General features: G+C 45.0%; 1 protein-coding gene across 7 annotated transcripts in view; it reads left to right on the forward strand.

Moving 5' to 3' along the window:
- The window catches only part of LOC307215684 (potassium voltage-gated channel subfamily KQT member 1-like), a 373,811-nt gene that overhangs the window by 196,686 nt on the left and 160,339 nt on the right, over positions 1 to 16,786 (forward strand). For all 7 annotated transcript variants that reach the window (XM_079975199.1, XM_079975202.1, XM_079975201.1 and 4 more), the window contains one exon: positions 8,485 to 8,560. In XM_079975199.1, the coding sequence (XP_079831325.1) occupies positions 8,485 to 8,560 (76 nt within the window). The remainder of the gene's footprint in view (positions 1 to 8,484; positions 8,561 to 16,786) is intronic.

A 16,786-nucleotide genomic window follows, 5' to 3' on the forward strand; every position in this document is an offset into this window, starting at 1 on the left:
CCACAGTTCAAGAAGGACACTGACAAACTGGAACGTGTCCAGAGGAGGGCAACCAAAATGGTCCAAGGCCTGGAAACGATGCCTTATGAGGAACGGCTAAGGGAGCTGGGCATGTTTAGCCTGGAGAAGAGGAGGTTAAGGGGTGATATGATAGCCATGTTCAAATATATAAAAGGATGTCACATAGAGGAGGGAGAAAGGTTGTTTTCTGCTGCTCCAGAGAAGCGGACACGGAGCAATGGTTCCAAACTACAAGAAAGAAGATTCCACCTAAACATTAGGAAGAACTTCCTAACAGTAAGAGCTGTTTGACAGTGGAATTTACTGCCAAGGAGTGTGGTGGAGTCTCCTTCTTTGGAGGTCTTTAAGCAGAGGCTTGACAACCATATGTCAGGAGTGCTCTGATGGTGTTTCCTGCTTGGCAGGGGGTTGGACTCAATGGCCCTTGTGGTCTCTTTCAACTCTATGATTCTATGATTCTATGATTACCATGCCAGATTGTTGCATTTGACTAGAATCACACTGTTTCTTGCTCCCCACTTCCTACAAGTGGTAGGAGCTGACTGGGTTTCAGGATTACAAGATGTAGGATTGCCATATTTCAAACAGTGAAAATCCGGACACAAAAGTGCTTAGCTTTTTTGGCCAAAGATGATGAGCTTTTTAAAGTAGTTGTTGGGCTGCCACACATCCAGATTTTCCCGGACAATTTAGTGATTTCTGCCTGGACGCTGTTAATGAGGGCCATTTGCTGGCTATGTCCAGGAAATTCCAGACGTATGGCAACACTACAAAATGGTAAACTATTGCCCACCTATTTCTTTCTAGCTCAGTTACACTTCTACTGACTTTAATCAACATTTGAAGAAAGGCAAAATGAAAGAATGATGCACTGAAATCCTGCTGCCACTGCCAGTGGCGGAGCAAGCCGATCAGGTGCCTGGGGTGGGGCCTTGTGCCCAGGGACGGGGCGCTCCGCGGGGCCTCTGAAGAGTCTGCCTGCCTCCTCCCACTACAGCTGGGGGGGGGGGCAGCGGGCGGACTGTTGGGAGAGACCTGTGGCTTGGGCACGCTGCAGGCGCTGCAGTGAGTGCCGCCCAGTATTTTGTCATCACCCTCAGTGGTGATACCCGGGGTGACCCTCCCCCACCGCACCCTCCTTCCTCCACCCCTGGCCACTGCCAGCAGACATCATGAAACAATTGTTAGTTCCCTATCATATTCTAATAGCCATGGAGCATATATATCACCACTGTGAACCCAGCATAGTACTTTCAGACCTGAGACTCACAATGCATACAGGAATCTAATTTCATGAGCTTTAAGGTGTACCACGTAGTCCAGAACAGGGCATTATGGCAGCCATGAGGCTATAGCTCCAAATGGTGGGCCTATGTCTTATTCTGTTCCTCTCTCACATAAAGATGCTTAGTATGTGGATTTCCTAAGTCTGGGATGTACAATTATGCTGCATATATGTATGTGATATACTAATTTGGGCATCCCTAGGTGTTAAAGTAGAATACAGAGGAGACACAAGGCTACTGTTTTCATTGGCATCTTTGTGTGTGGTGTAACTTTATCTGAAATGTTATACTCGCTCATGCAGTGTTTGAATTAAATATGCAAAGGCCTAGTACTGAGGTACACAGTAAGATTTAGACTTGATGTTGATTCCCAATGAAGTCTGTGGCTCCCTGTTTGTGGAATGCTCTCCCCAAGGAGGTTCATCTGGCGCCTTCATTATAGATTTTTAGGAGCCAGGTGAAAACATTCCTCTTCCACCAGGCCTTGGGCTTATTAATGTTCTATTTTAAATGTGTTTGTGGGAGTGGAGATTATTGTTTTGCTTTTGTTGTTGTTGTGTTAATCTACTTATTTTGTGCTTGTATCCTGTATTTTTATCTTGTGAACTGCCCTGAGATCTTAAGATGAAGGGCAGTATATAAATTTAATTAATTAATTAATTAATTAAAAATTACCCAGTGCATGCATGTGAACTGTTGTGTGCCTGTGAATTTTATGCTATGTGCATGCCTACATATTGTGCAATAGATACTCATTTATGTCAGCAGTCTTTGTTGTGCTTATTCTGTGAGTTGGGTGGGTAGGACTTATTAAATATATTGTGGGATCAGTATTTTATTTTCTGTTTACTGCTGTTTTTTTCTTAATTTAGAGTCATTGTCATTCCATTTTTACTGTGTCAGTCACTTTGAGGCACTTAATTATTAGAAATTTTGTTTGTAAGAACAGTACGACTAATCAATTTATTATTCACATTTTTGCAATTAAGGGCTACATCTCTGGTCTTACTATAGGGGTCCACCTCAATCATTCTGATGTTGGTCCTCATGTTGGAACTGTGTATCACCTCAGTTTTCACAGACATCAGGCTGGTTTTCAAACCTTCTGTATGACATGGAAAATTCTGCACAGGGAGGGTTTTTCCCAAAATAAAGTTTTATTAGTTTTCCAATATTCCCCCAATAATAGCCAAATTAAAACAATATCAATTAATTTCCAATTAATACAATTATTCAAATGCCAATCAACTTCCAGTTAATACATTTTGGTTAAAGTGGCTCCTGCGTGGGGGACTGGATGTATTTCTGATCTTATGCCACTGTGTTCCATAATCTTATTAATTTTAGTTACATTTCAGTTATAATAATAATCCCTTGATCAATAGCTGCATAATTAATGATTTCCATTAATGATTTCCATATATTATATAAATTTATAAAACTTCAAGTGAGGAACTCAAAATATTATCTTTGTTCAGTCCTGCATGTGAAATTAATAATAATAATAATAATAATAATAATAATAATAATAATAATTTTTTACAGTGGCACCTGTTACAGGCGCTTCAGGTTACAGACTCTGCTAACCCGGAAGTAGTACCTCAGGTTAAGAACTTTGCTTCAGGATAAGAACAGAAATCGCACGGCGGCGGAGTGTCGGCAGCAGGAGGCCCCATTAGCTAAAGTGGTGTCTCAGGTTAAGAACAGTTTCAGGTTAAGAACAACTGACCTCCAGAACGAATTAAGTTCTTAACCTGAGGTACCACTGTATTTCTACCCTGCCCATCTGGCTGGGTTTCCCCAGCCACTCTGGGCGGTTTTCAACAGAACACTAAAAACAGAATAAAACTTCAAACATTAAAAACTTCCCTAAAGAGGGCTGTCTTCAGGTGTCTTCTAAAAGTCAGATAGTTGTTTATTTCCTTGACATCTGATGGGAGGGCGTTCCACAGGGCAGATGCCACTACCGAGAAGGCCCTCTGCCTGGTTCCCTATAACCTCACACCTCGCAGTGAGAGAACTGCCAGAAGGCCCTTGGAGCTGGACCTCCGTGTCCGGGCTGAACGATGGAGGTGGAGACGCTCCTTCAGGTATACTGGGCCGAGGCCGTTTAGGGCTTTAAAGGTCAGCACCAACACTTTGAACTGTGCTTGGAAACATACTTGGAGCCAATGTGGATCTTTCAGGACCAGTGTTACATGGTCTTGGCGGTCACTCCCAGTCACCAGTTTAGCTGCTGCATTCTGCATTAATTGTAGTTTCCGGGTCACCTTCAGAGGTAGCCCCACGTGGAGTGCATTGCAGTAGTCCAAGCGGGAGATAACTAGAGCATGCACCACTCTGGCAACACAGTCTGTAGGCAGGTAGGGTCTCAGTCTGTGTACCAAATGGAGCTGGGAGACAGCTGCCCTGGACACAGAATTCACCTGCAACTCCATGGACAGCTGCGAGTCCAAAACGACTCTTAGGCTACGCACCTCGTTCTTTAGGGGCACAGTTACCCCATTCAGGACCACGGAGTCCTCCACACCTGCCCACCCCCTGTCCCCCCAAAACAGTACTTCTGTCTTGTCAAGATTCATCCTCAATCTCTTAGCTGCCATCCATCTTCCAACCGCCTCCAGACACTCACACAGGACCTTCACCGCCTTCACTGGTTCTGACTTAAAAGAGAGGTAGAGCTGGGTATCATTCGCATACTGATGAACACCCAGCCCAAACCTCCTGATGATCTCTCCCAGTGGCTGCATGTAAATGTTGAAAAGCATGGGGGAGAGGACAGAACTCTGAGGCACCCCACAAGTGAGAGCCCAGGGGTCCGAACACTCATCCCCCCCACCACTTTCAGAACATGGCCCAGGAGGAAGGAGCGGAACCACTGTATGACAGTGCCCCCAGCTCCCAGCCCCTCTAGATGATCCAGAAGGATGCCCTGGTTGATGGTGTCAAAAGCCACTGAGAGATCCAGCAGAACTGGGAAACAGCTTTCATCTTTGTCCCTCTTTGAAAAACTGTTATGTCCATGGAGATTCCTTCTGACCATCTATGGTATTGTCTCTTTCACTTTCCCAATGTTGTCTCCCATCATGACTTGTGGCAGAATTGAATCTCGGAAGTTTCTCAAAGGTCTTAGCTCTCCGTCCCTTTTGCTTCGATGTCTCAGAACAGGCGACAGCCTGCTAAAAACCATTCTGTCTCACTAGTAATACTGTGTTGCAGGTCTTCGCCATTTCCCCCCTCAGCCTAGGAAAGTGGGCTATTTCCCATGGATTCTTTTCATCTTTACAGCTGAGATTTATAGCCAATTATCCTTTATCTTTAATTACATTCCGTCAGAAGCACAAACAAATCTCTTTTTCGATGTTTTAAGTGGAGGTGGGAGGAACAACTCTATGTTCCCATCATGTTCATACTTGAGCTTCTCCCTCGCCCTCCTTTTTCATTTCAAGTCACATACAGTCTCCATTATTGCTATATTGATCTCAGTATAACTCCAATTATTTCCTCCTCACTCGTAAATATTTTTTAGCTTACATTCCACAGAGGGTTGCCGAATCATAAATATAAAGAGAAGCTTAAAATAAACAAACCGTGGGCTCCCCTCTCCCCAGCCATCTCTCGCACCAAATAAAATCTTATCTCAGCTGAATGTCTTGCAGTTTACAGTCACATCTCTTTCCAGCCCGTGCCATTACTTTAAAGCCAATTTAAAAAATCCAATTAGTAGGATAACCTCTGCTTCCAGAAATGGAGTCGGAGGGTTGCAGCAGACAGCCTGCTTCTGCATCCAGTGCCTTTGCCTGCTCTTGCATTCCATGAGGAAGTGAGTGCCAGACCTCAGGGCAAAGCCCAGGTGAAAGCCCATTCCTCCCAAGCCAAGAGAGGAATTCAGAGAATGGTTTAACCCCAACGATTTTCTCTGTCTTTATTTGCATCAAGGGAGGTGTCCATTCCTGACGCAGAATGGAAATAAAAGCTTGATCTTTTTAAAAGGAGGAGGAGGAAGGCACCTTTCCTGTAAACACCCCAAATTACTGTATTTAAGACAAGATTGTGAAAAGGAAATTGGACACTGCTATTGCTTGATTGTGGGCCTTATGTTGTCAAAACAAGGAGGAGGAGCAGAAATAGAACAGCCAGTTCTGAGATGAAATAAGGTGACAGCTGAATTGAGTGCAGGGAAGAGGCATTGGCATTGGCATTGGCATTGGCATGGATCACTTGATCGAGCAGCCCAAGTGATGGTCAGTGTGCTGTCAGCCCACAGAGGCTGCCTAATGTTAGGGTCCACAACAGTTTGCACTGCTTCCAGTGGTCTGTTTGAGGCAACCTCAGGTAAAGGTGCATTATGGCTTGTCAGCCCCTGAGCTGGACTTCTGGACAGAAAGCGCCACCCTCCAAGATCCCTTACTCTAGCATTGGGGTGGGACAAGGTGTCCCTGTCTCTGTCCCTCCTAAGGATCCAGCCCAATGACTATCCCACCTGTATTTATTTATTTATTTATTTATTTATTTGATAAATAAAGCGGTTTACAAAAAGAGAAAGCAGCAAAATTGAGAGAAAAACTCACCCATACTTTACAAGTTGTGACATGCATAGAATAAAGAACAAAATGCAAATATGTGCTATTGCTATGAAACAGGCACAAACTCCGCATAGCAATAGTCAATCCATTTGTGAGTAAAAATGTATCCCTGGTCCTGAAAACCCATGACCAACTGATCTCTATAGCAATGTTGCAGGTGGCATACACGTCTAAAAAGAGACCCCACTGGGTTAAACTACAAATGGAGTAAAGGAGTAGGTGATGGCAAAGCCCTTAGGAACAAAGGTGGAGAGAGTAGGTGCAGCCTCCTCTTATCTCTTAGGACCCAGCAGAGGAAGTTTTCAATCAGGTCCACTCTGAGGCCCTGCCAAGAAGAGCCAGAGCAGCGTGGTGTAGTGGTTAAGAGCAGTGGACTCGTAATCTGGTGAACCGGGTTTGATTCCCTGCTCCTCCACATGCAGCTGCTGGGTGACCTTGGGCCAGTCACACTTCTCTGAAGTCTCTCAGCCTCACTCACCTCACAAGGTGTTTGTTGTGGGGGAGGAAGGGAAAGGAGATTGTTAGCCGCTTTGAGACTCCTTCAGGTAGTGATAAAGTGGGATATCAAATCCAAACTCTTCTTCTTCTCTCTGATTGGCTCCCTCGCGGGAAGGCCATACCCACCCATGCTGAACCACAGTGTGCCTAGGTGTGCTGAGGTTAAACAGGAAAAGGTCTGCTGCCCCTCCCCAAGCTGCAATCTAGTGCAGATCAGGACTCCTCAGTAAGACAGGAAATGTAGACACTGTTGGAAAACTTGCCCCCTCGGGAGAGGCTGGCCCCTCTCCCTGGCTCCCGGGGCTTGTTTACCGGTGATCTACCCTGGCTGGCATCCTTGCAGTCCAGGAAGACCTTGATAGGTGACATCTCCCAGCGTGGAAGATGCACACCCCCTTTCATCCTTGCATACCAGCAGGAGAAAGAAGATAGTCAGAAAGTCTGTTTCATCTACGGTTTATTTCTGTCTATACATCTGTACAAAAGCATGTCTGTTCAGTTCAGTCTCCTCCAAGCAACTGCAAGAGACTTCCTTCACAAAAGCAACAGGAAGGTCTCATATTACACAAAGAGCAAATCCCTGTGAATTCCCTGGAGCTTCCGGTCTCACAGTCAGCTCCACCATGTGATGTAAACATCGAGCTGCTTGTTCTCAGCTGCATAGTACTCATATCCCAACAGACACATGCAATAATTTTGCTCTGCTCAGAAGGGGAAGCTAAGCCTGACCTGTATGTAGCAGAAACTGAGTATGATTGTTAAGTTGTTCACCTTAGTTCCCTTTGCAACAAATGCCACATTAAGGGGGAGAGTAAGTCCCCTTTCATGCCAGCTCACAGAAAATTTAGTGGTCCAGGATGAGTCAGAATGAAAGAGTGAGAGATGCTCAAAGGAAGGGATATTTATACTCAATTTCTCCCCTTTGAAGGTGATTTTCTTTTGTGGCTAGCCAGGTGCCTTTGGGTGTTCACAAGCAGAGCATAAAGGTTTACAATCCCCAAATGTGTAAGAGCAAAATGCTCTCCTAATATCTCCAGGAAGAGATTTTGCATTAAGTAGAAGTGGGCATACACAACTGACTTTATTGCGTACAATTTCTGTTTGGGCCTGCCCAGGTTACCCTTATCAACCCAGTATAAGGAGAAGCACACTCTTTACATGTGAAATATGTGAAATAATTTTGTTTTTAAAATTAAGCATGCTTGTAAATAGTAATTTGCCTGGTCAGCTGTGGTTTCTAAGGATCAAGCAGGAAAGCTTTGATTAACCACCTGGTTTTGCCAGAGTTTTGGTGTGTCACAAGCAACTGTCACAAGCTAGTGTGGGCAGATAGGCTGGCAATAATGTTTCTGGTTTAATAACTTTCGTGAACTCATTTGCAATGATGAAATAAAGACCAGCATCTTTCTAGGAAAGGTTTTTTGTTATAACTTCAAGTGTCCAAATATCTGGCCGCATTTTAATTTCTTTGTAGTAGAAACTTGTGGGTACCTTCAAAGAATATGAAGAGTGTCACAATGCTCCACATTTGCCTACATTGTGCCTTGCTTGCACTGATGGCAATTTCTCCTAATCTCCAGAATTTTCTATACTTCAGATTTATCTATTTTTGTTTAACACCTTAAACCACTAATTCTCAAACTATGCCAGGGCACACCAGCATGCCATAAGAAATGCTAGTTGAGTAGCTGCAGGATGATAGAAGCCTCCAGTACCTGACCTACTGTTTCTCTGCATGATCCACTGTTTGAACTTGCCATCTTCCAACCAGGAGGAGCGATGGTCAGACCAGTCACTCATGCAGAGACACAGACAGGCACAGAAGCAGATAGTGAGCTCCTTTGAAGGCAGGTAATTATTTCTCTTTCACACTCTAAAGCATTTTGGTTATGAGCACAGCATGCCTCCATTCTGCACAAGTGGATCTCAGCTGTCAGAAACTTGAAGGCTCCTATACAAAATTGAAGCAGGAAAGACAAAGCACAAACATCTAAAGGGGCATGTATGCTTAATATACTATTGCGAATTTGCACTGAAAAGCTTTGTGTTTTAAAATCTTTGGGGGGAAAATGTGTGCCTGGTTTGTTTTGTAGGCTAACAGAAGCACACCGAACAGCTGTCAAAGTCATCAGGAGAATGCAGTATTTTGTAGCCCGGAGGAAATTTCAGGTAATAAATGGCAACAGCAACAGAACCAAGTAGTCCATAACATATGTACTGTGGAAAAGGTATTTGAGGTGAAATGTGTAAAAAAGAAACACCAACACCCACCCAACCCTCTGCCTAGGCACCAAACTGCATAGCTCCAGATTGTTCAGACAGGACCTTGATTACTTCTAGTATTATAGAGACTAATTACTGTGAACATTGTTTTATGTTTGAATCTATTTTTTAAAGTTTGCAATTTCATTTTTACACTGACTTACATTGTGCCACCAATACAGATCACACACAATGCACTTATTTTCCCCGTCATTAACAGTAATCCCTCATTGTATGCAGAGGTTTGGTTCCAAGGGTTCTGAGTATGCATGAAAATCACATGCACTCAAACCCTTGGAGCTTGGTATTCAGAGCCTGGCTATGTGTTATACTCCACATGTTATACTCCAGGCTTGACTACTGTAATTCACTCTACGCGGGGCTGCCCTTGAAGCTGTCCCAGAAACTCCAGCGGGTGCAGAATGCTGCAGCGAGGCTCCTCACGGGGTCTCTGCCATGGGAGCATATTCACACAGTGCTTTTCAAGCTGCACTGGCTCCTGGTGGAGTACAGGGTCAGATTTAAGGTGCTGCTTTTGACCTTTCAAGCCCTTCACGGCCTAGGACCCTCGTACCTACGGGACAGCCTCTCCTGGTATGCCCCACGGAGAGCCTCAAGGTCCATAAATAGCAACACCCTAGTGGTCCCGGGCCCTAAGGAAGTTAGATTGGCTTCAACCAGAGCCAGTGTCTTTTCAACTCTGGCTCCGGTCTGGTGGAACGCTCTGCCTCATGAGACCGGGGCCCTGTGGGATCTGATTTCTTTCCGCAGGGCCTGTAAGACAGAGTTGTTCCGCCTGGCCTTTGGCTTGGAGCCATTTTGATTCCCTCCCTCTCTTTCTTTTTTATTTTCCTTTCTCCTCCTGCGATGAGGCTACATTTTAATATTTTAATGTTTCAATATTTTAATGTTGTATTTTAATTTTATTTTTAAGTTGTAATCATTCAACTTGTTTTTTTATTATTGCTTGTTAGCCGCCCTGAGCCCGGCCTTGGCCAGGGAGGGCGGGGTATAAATAAAAAATATTATTATTATTATTATTATTATGTAACACAGAGACATTGCATGTAAGCTCTCACTGCTGGGGGTTCTGAAGTTTCTCTCTCAAAAACAGGCAAAGAAAACTGAATGGGAATACACAGTTTTCTGACTACCTATTTGTTGTTATTGTTGTTGTTAATATGCCTCACTATCTGTTCTCCTCCCCATTTCAGTCCATAAGAAAAATTAGTTACTAAACAGAGATAAGCAGAGAGACAAAAAGCCTAGTAAGAAAGGCAGACTGTGGCCCAGATCCCCTCCAGCTTTCTCTGCCTGTCCCTGGGGAGACTTCAGCATTCTCTGTAAATTTTGTTTTTTCTTTGTCTCTAATTTTTCCAATCTAAAGTTTGGCTTTGCACATTTTATATCAGTTTGTAATTTTTAAAAAATACAGTGTGAAAATTCATCCGCATTTTAGTGTGAATTTGCGCTGTGGGTTAAACCACTGAGCCACTTGGGTTTGCCAATCAAAGGTCGACGGTTCGAATCCCCACGACGGGGTGAGCTCTCGTTGCTCGGTCCCTGCTCCTGCCAACCTAGCAGTTCGAAAGCACGTCAAAGTGCAAGTTGATAAATAGGTACCGCTCCGACGGGAAGTTAAACGGCGTTTCCGTGTGCTGCTCTGGTTCACCAGAAGAGGCTTAGTCATGCTGGCCACATGACCCGGAAGCTGTACGCCGGCTCCCTAAGCCAATAAAACAAGATGAGCGCCGCAACCCCAGAGTCGTTCGCGACTGGACTTAATTGTCAGGGGTCCCTTTACCTTTACCTTTTTATCCTTACATGCACATTTTTATATGCAGTTTTGACTAGTGAACCATTTTTGGCAAAGCACTTTACCCTAGTATATGCATTTGTGTACACATTGCTTTGCTGGAGCAAGGCATTGCAAAATTTTGGAAGAGTGCAAGTTTCAAAGGGCGGCTGTGTTTCAGTTCTTGTATTGTTTTGGAAAGTCCAAATGGGGTAGGTTTGCCTTTAAATGGGAACAGAATCAAATTTCTCCCCCCTCCCTTCAGAACCTGCCTTGCACACAACAGCTGTGTTTCATGTAGCAGATCTCTCACTTTGGAATGAGTGAGTAATTGGCTTAGATCACAAAACGGTTTTGTTGTAGTTCTTTATTTTTCTGTGTTTATGCTTAAAAAGACCTGCAGAGGATGCCAGGTTAGTGCCCCTCCCCATTTTTTGTTTCCATTGTGTGTTTAGGATTTGAGCCATTCTCCGCCTCTGACTGGGCAGCTTAGTCATTACAGTGGTGCCCCGCAAGACGAATGCCTCGCAAGACAAAAAACCCGCTAGACGAAAGGGTTTTCCGTTTTGGAGGCGCTTCGCAAAACAAATTTCCCTATGGGCTTGCTTCGCAAGACGAAATGTCTTGCGAGTTTTTCCGACATTTTTTTCCTCCCCCCCCCCTTTTCTAAGCCGCTAAGCCGCTTATCTGCTTATCCGCTAAGCTGATAAGCCGCTAAAAGCCACTAAAAGCTGCTAAGCCGCTAATAGCGCTAATCCGCTAAGCCGTCAATGGGCTTGCTTCGCAAGACGAAAAAACCGCTAGACGAAGAGAATCGCGGAACGGATTCTTTTCGTCTTGCGAGGCACCACTGTACTCTACAGCCTGCACATTCTAATGTGGATGATTTTATATGAACAAAGAGAGGTTTATTAGGAAGGAAGAAGATTAATTATGCTTTTGGGTAGCCTCCTCTCTCTTTTTCTGGTTTTGTTTCCCAAACCTTTGTTAGAACAGCTAGGCATTGAGCCATTGTGATACAATAGAGAGCCCAAAAAAATAGATTTGAGGGGTTGGGTGCGAGGGAGGGTTACACTTAGACAAACAGCTCTCAAAGCATCTCTGCCAGTCAAGTCCAGAGAGTGATACTGGCACAGTTGCAATAGTCTGCTTTTCCTGGCCAGAAATAACGATGTGTCAGCGTCTGTAAGCAGGAAGTTGCAGAAAGCAATAAATTCGGAGCCTTAAAAAATTGAAAGTATAATAGTCCATCCCTTCCCTCCAAGCACATACCACATGTCAAGAAAACAGTGAAGCCGTGTTCCCCAAAACCAAGGCCCAGGTAGGCCCAGACTGCTGAAGATTACCTAAAACAATTTTGTTTGGATGGGTTTCTGTTTCTCTTTGTAGTGGTGGTGGTGGTGGGAGAAAGGGGGTCTGTTTCCTCTACTTGTTGTTCTTGTTGTTCTTGTTCTTTGCAAGTTTAGTTTTTCCTCTCTGCTTTTATCTGGAATTTCTAGGATCCCATGGCTGCACTCCAAGCATGACTCCATCACATGCTGGAAGGTTTAATGCATGCTAATATCTCTGCCCTAGGCTGGTGGCAGAGAGAAAACAGACAAAACTAACAAGCCGTTGTTACTTCTTTTTCAGTTACTAAAATTTTCACTGTACCTTCTCTAGTCTTTTTTCTGGTCCCTTGACCCACAGCCAAAAGAGGGACCCATTGCCACCCCCAGATTCCCCTTGGAGATAAAGTAGATTCAAAGACAGCAAAAAACAAAGAGAGCACAATCTTCACCTCCTTTTCCTGTGTTTCCTCCATGAATAATAGCATTGTCATGCAAATTTTCCAGGTTCATTTTTTCTCTTTTTGGGGGTTCATTTTTAGTGTCTTGGCCAGCCCTTGTGTTTTTAGCAACAAAACAGTCAGGTAGCTAATTAATGCTTTTGCTTGCTTGTTCTCCTGTTTCCCCTTTAAACTTTAGTCGTTGAATTGTAGAGTTGGAGGGGACCATGACAGCTGTCCAGTCAAACTCCCTGCTAACTTGTATATTAAATCTGTATGCAGAAATGGGGTCCCATGCCCACCCCACATCCAGTATTACAAAACTTGTTTCATTCTGAAGTAGTTATCACCAAACTTGCGTGTAGGCCAAAAGGGGTGTCATTGTGAAAATGAGCAAAGAGTTGAACTTTTGCCTGTAAAATAGCTTAATTGTCTTTCCAAATATGCCATTTTGAAATGACCATAGTTTGCTGGACAATCAGTTGCACAGCCAGAGTTCACTAATGAAACTACTTTGTTGGATATCACTCACAATATATTGTTATACACACCCCATTTTCTTCTCTGAGCTCAGACATTTCATGGGCCCATGTGTGGCCTAGGATTCGTTCACTTGGAACTGAATGAAGGTTGCCGGAGACTTGCGCCATTTCCATGACAGCACAAAATGGTTGGTTCATGGCATGACGTTTTTTGCCCACTGACACCTTGGTGACATTGCATCCAGCCAGGGAGGAGGCAGGGCAGGGCAGGGCAGGGAAGCTCTCTAGCTGCTATTTAGCTATGCAAAGGCCTGTTCTCCCGACAAAAGGGAATCTGGCAGGCTAAGCTTGTCTACCTGGTTGAATTTCTTTAGCATAGGGTTGGGGGAAGGATTTTGAAAGTTATTTTACCACACACACACACACACATGGCAATATAAAAAGAACTCACTCTGCTAGAAATCCACTTCAGGTGCTCTTGAATAAATGAGCATATGAGACTCTGCCTAATTCCCTGCCTCTCCCACACTTGCTGCTGTCACCACCACCTCCTTCTTCCACTCCATCCAATGAGTTGTGTTTGGGGTTTTTTAGCTTGTCTGCAGTTGCATGTGTCAGATGTGAATTGCCATGTGCTGGCAACAGGCTGCACGGTTCTTTCGTTCATTTCGCTGCAATGGAGTAAGTGGTGATGAGGCAAGACTGATTGCTTGAACCAGCCTTTGGTACACTTATGTGGTTGTCCATCAATTGAGCTGTGAAGAGAAGACATGCTGTTAATAAAGTGTGTTGAACAGTGGTAGGTGATTTCTCATGGGTCTGTTGAGGTAAAGGGCAGGAAAGGGCAACCAACAGCAGGTTGAGGTGCTTCTCCCCAGTCATGGAAGATCTACATCAGGAACAAAGGTGGGAAGATACCGGCAGTGCCTCCTGTTTGCCAAGAGACCACTGTAGAGGTGGCATGGGTTGGGGGCTGCAGAGGAGTTAGCAGATGTGGCCTCCAAAGAGCACATTGCAGCTGTCACTGCCGCTTCTGCAGCTGCAGTAGGCGGTGCATTCATGGGAGTCCAAATTTGCTGTCCCTTTGGATCCTGCTGCCTGAGGCAGTCGCCTCCTGGGTGGTCTGGCCCTGAGTGGAGCTAAGGGTAGGCAGAGCCCAAGGTTACAGCAGGCAGCATACACTTGACCTAGAGATACACTCAGACAACCTGATATACACAGACTGACACACACAGATGTAAGTGGTGATGGTGGGGAGAAACAGCAAGGTTAGGGCCTCTGAGGTGGGCAGAAATGGCGAGGTCTAAGAGGTGGGTGGGGAGATTTCTGTGCTGCGCTTCAAAAAAGGTACTAGTCCTTTTGTCACAGCACAGCTCAAGAACCAATTTATGATGTCATAGTTCCCTCCTCGTTCTTTACGCCAGTCTCCTGCTGAGTCTCCAAAGTGGTGTGTTGGCTAAACTTCTGTCTCCCTGCCCCTTGCCCAAATGGAACTGCAGCAGCAGTGTGATTAGCTGAAAGCGTCCTGAATGCCTCCAGGCACAATTCAGAGTAAAATGAAGTGCTAGCTGTGGATTCTTGTGGGAACCAAGGCAACTAGGTGTCTCTAATGTCAAGGAAAGAAGGGTGTTTGAAGGCTTGAGTGCTATTTTTTAACTGGAAATTGCCTAGAAAATTTCCTCAATCTTCTTCTGAAGGGTTAAGGGGGTGGGAACGGGGAATGGGAGTCTCAGAAGGACAGAGTAACTGCAATCAAGGAGACGGGGAGAGAAGGAGAGGGCTACTCCTGTCAGTAGGTTGCTGCCCCTTCTGGACATTGCCTCCATCTTCTACCTGCCACACTTCCAAACTAAGGGTATAGTATCTGACCGCATCATGTAACTCAGCATTTCTTTATCTTATGGATTCTGTCCATGCCATGGCAAACCTGGATTTCTGTGGTACATAACCTCATATTACACTGTGGCTTACATATGGGTGAATCATTATCCTAAGTCAGTGATGGCCAAACTTGGCCCTCCAGCTGTTTTGGGACTACAATTCCCATCATCCCTGACCACTGGTCCTGTTAGCTAGGGATGATGGGAGTTGTAGTCCCAAAACAGCTGGAGGGCCAAGTTTGGCCATCACAGTCCTAAGTCCTCGTGTAGCTAAAACTCTATATGTATTCAGCAGGTTATATCAATTAAAGAAGCAATCTGAAGTTTATCCTAAGTATAAAGAGAAAAGGTGGATTATGGTCTGGAGAACTTTTCAATGACTTAGAGGGGCACTTTAAACCTTTCGATTCCAGATGATGCAGTCATTGGCTGGGTGCTGAATTTCATAATGTGATATAAAATAATATGTCACTTCTTTGGTGACCAGCAACAATCTTTTGTACAGGCAATTGTTTATCCCCGGTATTATGCTATGCTTTGCACTATCAGACACCTATGTGTTACTAAATGTGTTCCTAAAGCTTCTTTATACATTGATGGCATGAAGAGGCTCTGCATGTGCAAACATTAGGTGGGCCGGGGGGGTCACACCCCTTGCCACTCCCCCACCACCTTCACAGGCCCCATCCCTGACAAGCACGCCTAAGTGAAGCCTACATGGCCTGTGTCTGAGGAGGGGAAGGGTCCCTCCAGCTTCAGAGGTGAGAGCCAACAGCATGGCTCCTGGGCCCCTCTCGATGCTGAGGCTCTACATGCGATGAATGTGTAAAGAGGGTTGGGTGGAAGCATAGATATACTGTATATGAGATTGATATATTAATGATTGTACTTGTGTATTTGTTTTCTGTTCCCTGCCCTCAATTTGTGCCACAGCCTTTTGCAAAAGCAAATGGAATTAACTGAAGGGTATGTGTTTGCTTAATAGTGTGAAAGGGCAGTATAGATAGCATGATAGTACACAGTTTCCAGCTGGATTTGAATCAGTCACTCACTCAGTCTGTGCATATGATCTGGATGTTCCGACCCCTGATAAGCACAGATCAGGGCCAATGACTAGGACTTGTTTAAGTAAAGCTTCCACATGTCCAGAATGTTTTAAAGGTGTATAAAGGTAAAGGTAAAGGGACCCCTGACCATTAGGTCCAGTTGTGACCGACTCTGGGGTTGCGGCACTCATCTCACTTTATTGGCCAAGGGAACCGGCATACAGCTTCTGGGTCATGTGGCCAGCATGACTAAGCCGCTTCTGGCGAACCAGAGCAGCGCACGGAAATGCCGTTTCCCTTCCCTGTATTTTTCACTCTATAAGACGCACCAGACGACAAGACGCGCCTAGTTTTTGGAGGAGGAAAACAAGAAAAAAAATATTCTGAATCCCAGAAGCCAGAACAGCAAGAGGGATCGCTGAGCAGTAGCAAAACCAGCGATCCCTCTTGCTGTTCTGGCTTCTGGGATAGCTGCGCAGCCTGCATTCACTCCATAAGACGCACACACATTTCCCCTTACTTTTTAGGAGGGAAAAAGTGAGTCTTATAGAGCAAAAAATACGGTATTTATCTACTTGCACTCTGACGTGCTTTCGAACTGCTAGGTTGGCAGGAGCAGGGACCGAGCAACGGGAGCTCACCCTGTCGTGGGGATTCGAACCGCCAATCTTCTGATTGGCAAGTCCTAGGCTCTGTGGTTTAACCCACAGCGCCACTCGTGTCCCCAACCCTTTAAAGGTGAATAAAATATGCTAAATTTTGTAAAGTTTGAGCCTGTTTGGTATGGTAGCTAAGAGATTGAGCTACAACCAGGAAGTCCTTGGGTCAAATCTTGTGTCTGCCATGAACTCTCTTGTTGACCTTAGGCAAGCCATTTTCTCTTATTCCCACTCCTTGTCTGAAATAGGAAAATGTGATAAAATGCCAATGTATCTTGCAGGGGTGCTGCATTAAGATAATGTACATGAAAGATCTGAAAGTACTTACACAAATCCTTAAGTACCGTAGGTTCCGGTGTATAAGGCGACTTTTTAACCCTGGAAAAGAGGTTAAAAAGTCAGGGGTCGCCGGGTACGGGTGGCGCGGGGCGGAGGCCCCCACCCCCCTTCCGAAGCAGCAGCAGCAGCAAGCAACAGGCTCAGCTCCGCGCCAGGCGGCTTTC

This window comes from Podarcis cretensis, assembly GCF_951804945.1.
Source record: "Podarcis cretensis genome assembly, chromosome: 5".
Classification (NCBI taxonomy): domain Eukaryota; kingdom Metazoa; phylum Chordata; class Lepidosauria; order Squamata; family Lacertidae; genus Podarcis; species Podarcis cretensis.